The sequence below is a fragment of the Protopterus annectens genome, chromosome 5.part0 (assembly GCF_019279795.1).
Source record: "Protopterus annectens isolate FY-2018-M chromosome 5.part0, PAN1.0, whole genome shotgun sequence".
Taxonomy (NCBI): Eukaryota; Metazoa; Chordata; order Ceratodontiformes; family Protopteridae; genus Protopterus; species Protopterus annectens.
The window spans coordinates 760656138-760668219 of NC_056735.1; the positions used below are offsets into that span (position 1 = coordinate 760656138).

At 43.2% G+C, this 12082-nt stretch overlaps 1 protein-coding gene across 1 annotated transcript in view; it reads right to left on the reverse strand.

Moving 5' to 3' along the window:
• Nucleotides 1–12082, reverse strand: part of ALKBH8 (alkB homolog 8, tRNA methyltransferase) — a 1100659-nt gene that overhangs the window by 602214 nt on the left and 486363 nt on the right. The window contains exon 6 of the mRNA XM_044072605.1: nucleotides 613–683. Coding sequence (XP_043928540.1) covers nucleotides 613–683 — 71 coding nt within the window. The remainder of the gene's footprint in view (nucleotides 1–612; nucleotides 684–12082) is intronic.

The following is a 12082-nucleotide window of genomic DNA, read 5'->3' on the forward strand; positions in this document are numbered from 1 at the left end:
TTTAACTACTTTCTTCTACTGGAAGTAGGTAACAGCTATTTATAGCACAGAACAAGATCTGAGAGACACATAAATGAGGCTCAGTCAGGACAAACATAGAAGTAGTAGCTATCTTACAGAAGGTGTGTTAGATGACAGTGCTTCACAGTCCTGCCATTCTATCTTAATGGCATGAGAAAACAACACTACTTCCTTATGTCTAGCATGACTCATATAAAGAGGACTTGAAATTTATTCTGGGAAGAAGGAATGAAAGCAAGAAAAAAAGATCATGTTACTAAGGCAGGATCCATCATCAGCCATTCTGAGGGAAACACATTAAAATTGTAAAAGAGGCATGGAGTGATTTTGAGGCATTAAAAACATAAGATACAATGAAAAAAACATGTTTTCTGAGTTCTAAGATGGAGTTTTATTTTAATAGAGTTGTACAACATTCTGATGTTCACCATTTTGGTTTCAAATTTGATATTTATTAGGTCAAACATTTGTATAGTGATGTTTTGTGATGCAGCTCATGCCACTGCTTCTCAGGCTAAGACTGAAAGTATGAACAAGTCCTTTCACATACTAGTTAATAAAAATGAGTTTAAACAAAAAAAATGACCCTACCTGAGATCCAAGACTGAGAGAAATTATTCCATCTTCAAAAGCAGAATGGGTATCAATATGAGGGGGGATTCCTAACATAAAAGTGTAAAATGAAAACAAAATGTGCTTAGTAACAAACTGAAAATTTGCATTTACATCACAAGATTACCAGCTCATATCAATGCTCAAAAGTCACATCATCATGTTCCTATTTCTTATTATCAATGGACAACTAAGCAACACATCTACCAAGTAGGAACCATGCAGAAAAGTAGATGTATATGTGGCAACTAAAATTAATCCTATTATAAAGTACAGCACAGTATACCTATGAATGTCTCATACCAAGGGAATGCATTGGGACTGTTGGCATTATATGTGATTGTTCAGAAAAACAGTGTTTAAACAAGCAATAATGGCCAAAAGAGTGGGCTTTATCAATGATACAACAGACTGCCCAAAGATGTTCTTCACCACCATTGGAAGATGCACTACTTCCAGACAATGCCCACTCTGTTGGATATTAAAGCAATAACCAATGGCTGGGTGTGGTATACTGTAGATTTACCCATGGTCGGTATGGTAGAGTCACAAAGGCAAAGCCCTTGTGATTAAACAAAGGCAACTGTGGGTAAATCTTCAATATATCACAGCCAGGAGTTGGTTATTGCTATTGTACAATGAAATTACTTAAGAAAAAAAAATGACTTACTTTTCTTAAATAATGTCTTTGTATAATGGCGCCATGGTGGTGTTCTGCTTTTTTCAGCATCCTGGGGCTTTCTTGATATACTGCGTAATGCATATGGGACTTACATTCCCAAGCTTACGCAGTACATCAGTTCTTTGGAAAGGAAGTAAAGGAGAAAGGAAGATCTCGTTTTTTTTTTTTTTAATAAAAGACATAACATTTGAAATCTGGACCGTTCAGGGGTATGAGAGAGACAGGGCAGAAATGCAAGGATGATCAGGTAAGTTTTTTTACTTTTGCATAATGTACCTTGTTTTCCTTGTATTTTCTCTGTCCCGTCTCTCTCATACCTCTGAAATGACCAAATTTCAGTTTATTCATTTATTTATTTATTTTTTTAAACTCAAGAAAATTGGAAAGCTCTGTAGCATATATTGATAGAAAAAAGTCTGGGCGACCAGACTTTTTTTCTTTTGGTATATGCTTGAGTTACAGTGGGCACACTGGTTGGGATGACCAATCAGTGTGCACATTTTTGAATATAAATGACCTATCATTGTACAATACTGCGATTAGATAATGGGCTACCTATTAAATTGTTTTCCTTTTTGTTTTGCTTTTTTTTTTTTTTTTACAAGTATATGCTTTTTTATATACTTCCTCATTTCAAAGTACTACTCTTTCATACTTGCTGCAGCATATGTAATTGTTGATGGTGGAGGAAATATTTTACATCTAAAATATAAGTTATGTCAGTACACACATACACATACGCACGCATGCACACACCTACGCAGGCTCAGACAGACTCACACACCTCATAGACAGAAAAGTACAGTTGTGTACACTTACCATAAATGTAGATGTTCGAGTGCATTCACTGTTGCAGTCATCACACACGGGTTATCTGCCTGCAGGTAGCCTTCAGTCGGCCCAAATACCAGAGTCTTGGAATTTCTGCATCAGATGCTGTCGCCTCTTCCATGACGTCAGGTCGTCAGCGGTATAAAACATGCAGCCGACGCCATTACCTCAGTTTTTCTTGCCCCAGATGTCAGGAGCCCCCAAAATAGGAAGCTATTACATGGTCTGGAACACCTCCAGTAAAAAGTAAATACCCCTGCATAAAAGATGGCAATAAAGAGGATAGGTAGAAAGGATATAGAAAGCCAGGGGGCTGGAGGGTTGGAAACCAGGACTGCAACAGTGAATACACTCGAACATCTACATTAATGGTAAGTGTACACAACTGTACTATGTTATTCGTGTTTCACTGTTGCAGTCATCACACTTGGGTTGATTCCCAAAGCTGAGGAAGGGTGGAGGTAGTCAAGAAAAGTTAGGGCTGGATAGCAGGCCTTGTAAGATTGCTGTGGCAAATCCAGCTCTGGATTTAGAAAAAATAGGTAAGTGGTAATGCTTGGTGAAGGTGTGTACAGATCTCCAGGTTGCAGCTCCCAGGATGTCCCTGGTAGGGAGTCCCCTGAGAAATGCTGTAGAGGTTGAAGTAGCTCTAGTGGAATGAGTTCTGATCCCCAGAGGGGTATGTTTTCCATGGTGCTTGTAGCAGAAATGGATGCAGTGTGTTATCCATTTGGAAATGGTTTGCTTCGAAATGACCTTGCCCTCTGCCCTGTAGCAAAGCTGACTAGCAGCTGGTCAGATTTTCTGAAAGGCTTAGTCCTGTCAAGGTAGAACCTGAGTTGTCTGTGCATGTCCAAGGAGTGCAGGATCCTTTCCCCTTTATTTTTGTGGATTAGGGAAAAAGGTTGGAAAATGGATGGATTAATTTAAAGCCACACTGGATACCACCTTGGGCATAAAGGAAGAGTCCTAAGGGAAACCCTGTCAGCATGGAAAATAATGAAGGGTTCCACCGCCATTAGTACCTGTAACTCAGACACTCTTCTTACTGAAGTAATAGCTAGAACTAAGGCTGTTTTCTAAAAGAGGAATTTTAACTCTGCTGAAGCAGTAGGTTCAAAAGGGGGAAGTGTGAGCTTCTCCAGTACAAAGTTAAGGTCCCAGGCCGGAGTGGGAGCTCTCCTAGGGGGCCTTAAATTGTTAGCTCCTCTCAGGAACTGTTTGATGAGAGGGTGAGAAAAGAGAGGAGGCTCAGTATTATAATGAGCTGAGATGGCAGAGGCATGAATCTTAATGGATGAGAAGGATAAGCCTCTGTGGAACAGCTCTACTAGGTAATCAAGGATTTGAGCTAAGTTGGGCACAGCTGTGTCCTTCCTTAGAGACCGACTCCAAGAACAATATCTTTTCCACTGTTCAGCATAGGATTTCCTAGTACTAGGCCTTCTGGCCTCAAGGATGACGTCCAGCACCTGTTTGCTGAGGGATGCTGGGATAAGTCAGGCTGCAAGGTTTAGGGTTTGCAGCTGTGGATGCAAAATCTGTCCCTACTGCTGAGACAGCAGGGAAGGTGTCTGATGTAGGTGCCAGGGTGGCACTGCTGTCAGACTGCGTTGGAGTGGGTACCAGTGCTGGCGTGGCCAATCTGGTGCAATAAGGATTGTCCTTGGCCTGTCCTGTTTGATCTTGAGTAGTACTTTTTGAGAGGAGGAAAGGCATAAAAATTGAGAGGTTTTCCCAAGTAAAGGATAGGGCTTCCACCTTCCAGCCTCTGCTGTGAGGGTTCCTGATGCAAAATTTGTTCATTTGGTAGTTTGGGGGGGGGGGCAAAAAGGTCCACCTCTGGTGTTCCCCACCTCTGGATTAGAAGTCTGAATGAGTTTGGTTCCAGTTTCCACTCATGAGGGTCCAGTAGATTTCTGCTTAAGTCGTCTGCCAGTGAATTTCGCTTGCCTGGCAGGAATTGAGCTTGCAGGTGCACTTGGATGCTCAAGGCTGTGCTCCACAGAGCTATGGCTAACCTGCAGAGTGGGTAAGAATGAGTTCCCCCCTGTTTGTTTATGCACCACATAACTGTGGTGTTGTCTGTCTTTATCAGGAGCTGTCCTAGAAGGATAAAGTATTTGAAGACTGTCAGAGCATTCTGTACAGATAGCATCTCCTTTTGATTGATATATAGGGGAATTTGTTCTGGGCTCCATTTGCCTTGAATGCATTTGCCTGCCATGAGAGCCCCCCATGCATAATCTGATGAGTCTGTTATCAGGGTTTGGGCGGCGAGGGGTCCATAGGTTCATACTAGGCTATCTGCCCTAGGGCATTTATAAGCCTAGCCAGAGTGTGTTTGGCTTTCGCCACCCATTTTAAATTAATTTTGCTATGCCCTTTTTCGAGGCTAGTATACTGTGCCTCTGTCTAACAGTGACACAGAAGTGATACCCGGGGTAAACCTATGATCTCCCATCCACTCATCAAGATTCCTCTTGAAGAGAGTCAATGAGGGACTCTGCCTAACCTGGACTGGGATTTTATTCCAGAGTGAAGGGAGCCTCTGGGTTATGAATCTGTCCCTCCAGCATGTCCTATTTATTTCAGTGCTGAGGTTCATGTCTCTCGAGCGTGTAGCTCGATGGGATTTGGATTTTCTGAGGTGCAGCATGTCCATTAATTCCGGGTTGGACATGGCTTTATACGTCAGGCACAGATCGCCTCTGAGCAGGCGATATGCCACTGAGTAGAGCTGGAGTTTCTTTAACCGGGCAGCATATGGCATCTGTTTGAGCCATTTGATCCTCTTGGTGAGGTACTTTTGGGGTCTTTCCAGTTGTTGCAGGTGTCTGGTAAGGTACATCCCAAAAGGGGCATTGTATTCAATTATGGGCCTGATGAGGGATGAGTAAAGAGGCATGATGACCTCCCCCTGATCTAGATGTGAATCCCTTCATGATTAGGTGGGCTATATAAAATGTTTTTCTAACCACTTTGGCCACGTGGTTGTCATATGAGAGATTGCTATCAACTTGGGTCCCCAGGTCCCTAATTACTTCTTCTGTACTTAATGGATTACCGCCTATGTGGTAATTTGTGGGCACTTTGTTTTTGCCAAAGGGGATGACTATACACTTTTTGGCGTTTAGCTTGAGGCCATGGCTCTGGCACCAGTTGTCTGTTTCTATGAGGCCCTTTTGGAGGAAGCTTGTGTCGGGTGGAGTGTCGATTATGGCGCCCAGTTTGCAGTCATCTGCAAACTTGGTCAGCCTCAGTCCTTCCGTGTTGGCCTGTACCTCCAAGAAATATATACCGAACAAGAGAGGTCCCAGGACTGAGCCTTGTGGGACGCCACTTGTAACTGGTTTGGAGTCTGACATGGCTCCAGCAATTCTAACCGTGTGGGTTCTGTCCTTGAGCCAGTTTGCAACCCATCTAGTGACATAGGGGTTTATATTTAAGCTGGTGAGCTTATCTATAATGCCCGAGTGGGGTATTGTATCGAAGGCTTTTGCGAGGTCCAGGTAGGCTGTGTGGACCACCTTCCCCTCGTCAATGGCCTTAGTGACTGTTTCAAAGAAATCAACCAGGTTTAAGAGGCAGGATCTGCCCTTAACAAAGCCAAACTGGGTAGGATCCAGTGTCTGTAGGTCCCCAATATCTTTATTTATGAGGTCCATGATGATCCTTTCCATAGCTTTGCAGACCAAGCTAGTCAGGCTTATGGGGCGATAGTTTCCAGGATCCGTTGAGGCACCACCTTTGTGGAGAGGGACCACTGTTGCTGCACGCCACTCTTTGGGTACATATCCTATAGTAAGGCTGAGATTGAACAGTAGTTTTATATTTGGGTTTAGCTCTTCTTGGAGTTCATGTAGGACGAGCCCGGGACACCGTCTGGTCCCATTGAGGCTGTGTTTTTGCTTTGGAGAGGGCAGCTCTTACCTGAGCATCTGAGATGTCAGGGGCAGCACTCTGCTGGGATAGATATTTGCCCTTTTGGTGGGGAGTTTGTGCTGAACCTGTCAGCTAGGATGTTGGCAATGTCTGTGGGTTCGGTGTATTTTTTGTCATTTTGGACTAATTCTGAGCATATCTGGGAATTCCCACCCAGGTTCCTAACATAACTAAAGAAAGCCTTGTGATTATCCTTAGTATCCTGTGCAATTTTTCTCTCGAAGCTGGCCTTAGACGATTTTATGAGTGCCCGTAGTTTTTTGCTAATACTGATCAGAGATGCCTTCCCTTTTTGGGATTTTGCTCAATCATGTAGTAGCTTCCTCCTTCTATTGTATAGTTTGTTTATGGCTGGGGTCCACCAGACAGGACATCTGCCTTTGGAGGATTGGGACTTGGTATTTGGGATTGCATGATCCATGCATTCCTGAAGGTGTTCATAGAATGCGTTTATAAAGGATTCTGCGGTCTGGGCCGTATTTTCCACAGGCCCGGGGGCTTTGAAGGATTCCACCTCGGTTTTGAGGAGTGTGAAATTTGCATTAGGAAGTTTTTTACTGTGGTTTTCAGGGCAGGGGGTGGAGTCGGAATGTGAATATCCAGTGAGATTAGTTTATGATCTGATCTTACCAATGAGGGATACACTTCTGGTCTGGAGCATAGAGTCCCCATGTTGGTGATGATCAGGTCCAGTATGTTTTCTCCTCTTGTGGGAGTGGTAACAAGTTGTTCCATAGCATTTGAGTTTATAAATTCTAGGAACCTTTGGGCTAGGGTGTTGGAGCTAGAGTAATGCTCCCAGTCTATGTTTGGGTAGTTGAAGTCGCCCAATATAATGGTGTTTGGAGAGACCTTCATATTTTCCAGTGTTCTCAGGAAGGCCAAGTGGGGTTCCTGGGTTTGGGAGGGTGGTCTGTAGCAGGCTATACGCTGGAAGGCAGTTTTACCCACTGTTAGTTGCACATGGATAATCTCTGATGCTTTGTGCTGTGCCACCAACCTGGAGGTGTGGGTATCTTTGATGAATATTGATACTCCCCCTCCTTTTGTGGTTCGGCCCAAGTTTTGGGGCCGAAAAGCATGGTATGAGGTATAACCTGGTAGTGCTGGGGTGCTTTCGGGAGCCTTGAACCAGGTTTCTGTTACTGCACAGATATCGATGTTCTCCATGCTAAGGAGAGTTTCGAGTGCGTGCATCTTGAGGTTTAGACTTCTGGCGTTGAGTAGCATTAATCTTAGTTTCTTATCCCTTGTGATACCTATGGAGGTGGGTTTGTCTTTTGAGCCTTGCCTAAAAAAGGCACTATGGGGGTAGCAAGAACCTTTGCCAATATCCGAAAGCCCAGGGGTGACAGGTACAAGCCTTCCCTAACGAGGCATCGTGGCTTGTCGAGCATGTCATCCCAGGCTGACAGGCACTGGATCCCCTTTGAATGACACCAATACTTGAATTGTTGAGTGAAAGGAAGTCCCTTGTTGAGGTTGCATGCTTCTTCCCACTAAAGGAACTCTGCCCTTAGACAAGGTATGATAGGAATCACTGTTTCCAGGTCCTGGGAATGTCGACACCAGAGACTTTTTAAGTACCACTGAAGTTTCCTCATATGCAGTCTTGCATATGGAATTAGCAGAATGCATGAGGCCATGAACCACAGGGCTTGCAGTATTTTCCTTGCAGATAGCTGGGTTTTGCTGGCCATTAAATTAAATCTGAAATAGTCTGTCAAATGGACCTGCTTTTCTGGAGTGAGGAATGCCATCTGGGAAGTTGTGTTCAAGCTTGCTCCCAGGAATACAATTTGTTGGCTGGGCACCAGTTGTGATTTCTTTTTGTTGATGGCGCATCCCAGTAAAGTTAGAAGTCTTTTTACAAATGCCAGGTGCTGAAGTAGCAATTCCTGACTGGCTGCCTGAATCAGGCAATCGTCCAAGTATGGGTAGATTTGAATATTTCTCTGCCTGCAGTATGATTGGAGCCAGGCATTTTGTGAATACTCTGGGCGCTGCAGATAAGCCAAAGGGAAGTGCTGAGAACTGATAGTGCATAGAGCCTGCCCTGAAACGTATTCATTTCCTGCTAGACTCCCTTATGGGACTATGCAGATAAGCTTCTTTCAAGTCTAGGGTGACTAACCAGACATCCTTGGCTAGCATAGGAAGAAGCTGTTGCAGTACAAGAATTTTGGGACCACAAGAAAGGTGTTGAGAATTGATAGATCCGGGATAGGGCGCCAACAGCTCTCTTTTCTGGGCACCAGGAACAGTCTGGAGTAGAAACCCTGTCCCATTTGTTCAACTGGGACAGGTTGAATAGCCCTTACATGGAGAAGAGAAAGTATTTGCTTTTGAGCCTCTGCCCACTAGTCTGGAGGGAGGTCTGGCAATCCGCTTGGTGTTGGCAGTGAGTGGAAGTAGAATCTGTATCCCTGGGATACAATGTTTAGAACCCATCGGTCCTGTGTAATGGACATCCAGTTTTTTGCAGGAAGGGCGAGTTTTCATCCTAGGGGCACAAGTACTTGGGCATGGCTGGGAAGGATAAATGGAAAGTTATTGTGAACTTTTTCCATAAGGGGGTGGCTTACCACTCCCTGGCTTTGAGGTGGAAACACTCCATTGTGCAGATGTCTGCATACCCTGAGACTGTAGTCTTGGTGGTCTGTTTCCCCTGGGTTTGGACTGAGAAGGCCCAAGAGGGATTGGAAAGTACCAGTTTTTTGAAGGTCAATGCCTACTGAATCTAGGTGGCTGTACCTGTAAGAAATCTTTGACAGCTTGCATGAAATCTTTGACAGTTTGCACAGATTTAGCTACCTGTAAGAAATCTTTGACAGTTTGTACGCAATCTTTGACAGTTTGCACAGATTTAGCTTTCTCTTCCATCTTTTTAAGAACTTCTTCTGCTTTAGTGCCAAGCAAACAATCCTGATTTAATGGAGCAACTAGTACTTTTGCATTGACATGGTCAGGCAAGATTTGTTCCTTTAGCCAAGCATGCCTTCTCAGTGCAGACCCAGTGACAGCAGTGCTGCAGGATGCTGCTAGGGCATCAAACCCACACTGTAAAGTATGTTTACTAATTTGGTTTGCAGAATGCATTAACTCTTGTAAATCTTTATTTTCTGCACAATCTGGAAGTAACACCATTTTTTGTTTAATTAGTTCCATAATATGTTGCTGGTATTTCAACGTGTGAAACTGGCAAATCAAAGCCCTGACAGCAAGAGTTGCAGAGGTATATACCTTCTTACCCCATCTGTCTAAAGCTCTAGAATCCCGGTCTGAAGGGGTAGGGTTTTTGGCTGTAGTAGCCTTAATGCTTTTAGACCCCTGGAAATTGGTCTCTGGATCCGCAGTACGATTCTTAAAGAGAAATTTGTGAGAGGCAGGTACTCTGTAGTACCTGTCAGGTTTTCTAGGAGCTGGTGGCAACGTGTCAGGAGTAAAAGTGGATTCCAAGAAGACATCATCTACAATATCCAGGACAGGGGGTATAGCTAGAGGCCTGTGCTGAGGCAAATCTAAAAATTCCCCGAGTCTCTTTTTGGACTGAGGATAGTCCTGGTATTCCCAGCGGAAATGCTCTTTTAAGGTATGCAAGGTTTCACCAAAAGAAAAATCTTCTGGAGCGGGGGGGTGGGGGGGATAGATTCCTCTGCATCTGAATCCTCATAGGTAGACAAGGGTATGTCCTGGTAATCAGAAGGGTCAGACTCCTGATCTGTAGAATCAGAAGGAAATTCAATTATTTGTCTTTTAGAGTAATAAGGTCTTCAGCCATTCTAAGCATTTGTTTTTGTGGCATGGGAGCCTGAGCATGTGGTTTGAACGTCAGTTTTCTAGCTGTAGTGCGAACTCTTGGCCTAAGAAACTTGGTAGTGTTAGTAGTTTAATATGAATATCAGTAGGTCGGAATACACCCTCAGAAGCTGGTGCCTGCACAGTGGCTCCAGACCCATCCGAGGTAGAGACATCCACAGGTTCCACAGTCGAAGAAGCATCTCACGGCATACCAGACTCCGAATGGGTCTCAGCAGAGGCCTGCGAATATGAAGAAGCGGGCATCATTGGCTGCAAAGGCGCCTCGCTGAGTACCGGCAGACTGGCGACTAGCTTAACAGAAGTGTCATTGACAGTTTTTGACCTATGCGGTCTCTCTGTCTTTGCGCTTTTTTGGAGGATCGGTAGTCGGATGGCTTACTGAAGCCATTTCAGAATACGGAGAATGAGAGCAAAAGAATTTAGCTACAAAAATAGCCTGACGTTGAATGGTTCGGGCATTAAACAAGGCACAAAACCGACAGCTAGGGACATCGTGGTCTGAGCCTAAACAGGTGACGCAGTAAGAATGAAAATCTCTGTGAGGTATTTGCTTTCCACAGGCAAAACAATTGTTAATTTTTTCTGACATCAGTTAGGGCAAGAAAAAAGAATCCCCAACGGGGTACTTAGCTTTAGAAGACTTCAGGTCTGAAACTCGAAAAAACAAAAATTTCAGGTAGCGGCCGACCGGCACTTGCAAACTGCTTCTGCTTCGGGCTCCTTCTCAGTAAGAAAGACTGAAGTAATTGCGTTGGCTGCATGTTTTATACCCCTGACGACCTGACGTCATGGAACAGGTGACAGCATCCGACACAGAAATCCCAAGACTCTGGTATTCGGGCCGACTGAGGGCTACCTGCAGGCAGATAAACCAAGTGTAATGACTGCAACAGTGAAACACGAAGAACATCATGCAAAACACAAATATACATAGTAATCACTGCTACTTTCTTGAACTAGTGCACTTTCGAGGTCTTACTGTTATTAACTGAATGAAAACATTAATTCATTGCAAGACACTGGAATCTCTTTCCTCTCCAAGTTTTTCATTTGTCCTTAATTTTGCTCAATCCCTTCAAAATGTCAGATTTTCTGCAAAATTAGTGAAGATTACTGTCAGCCAATGATGCCAAGCATTACTGTTTCAAACTTCTTTTTCTTGAGAAAATGCAAGCTGATGTAAAGCTAAGATTATGTTTAAAAGATGTCCCTGATTTTATATCTTTATTCTCATGTTGTTTGTTTTATTCACATTGCTTGATCAAAGACGTTGATGGGTAGGAATTCTTGATGTCTCACTCGCTCTTGCTTATTCATTTGTTTACTGAATTTCTCTCTGACACACACCCACAAAAACACACCTCTACAATACTTTTTAATTTACTGTTTTTTTAATACCTTCTAAACAGCAAAACTGAATTTAGCAAACATAAAAAATGCAACCTTTCGGGTTTTTTTTCAGTCCATGCTTAGTGTACTGCCATGAAGCAGTAGACTTCTTTTTACTGTGTAATACCTAGACTTTAATGCCCTGTTATAGACCGTTCATTCTCCAATAGGGTATCGATGTGCAATTCACCCATTTGTGTGATACATTATCAAACAAGAATTTAAGTAACATCATTACTAGAAGAGCAAAAGGATACCACAAAAAGGGCAAAAGCAGCTGAAGCCTAAAATCTCCATTAGGCTCTGGATGGAATATTTGCTCTACATACTGTACTCTCAAGGTGAATTAGCAGAGACACAAATATATAACAAAAAAATGTCCAAGGACAGCAACAAATCTCTTATGAAGAAGGTTTGAAACTCCTGAAATTGTATTTCCTGGACACTGAAGACAAAACACAACCAAATGAGAAACGTTCATATTCCTTAATGGAAAAATCCCCCACCCCCACCCTCAGAAGCTGAAAATGCATATTTGTCATCATAGCTTAGTATTTTGTGTTATACTAATACCCTCACTTATACACCACATGGCCAGAATGGGGATGGCAGCACTGAAATTAATGCTGTTTTTCAGAATATTCACCTTCATTTCATAATACAGTTTGTGGCTCCATAATATGACAAAGCCTAAACATATTAACTACTGTATTTTTTTCTTCACTTTGCTAGTGGCAAAACTCTGAGTGAACAAGTTTTGAGACTGATATGATATATAAA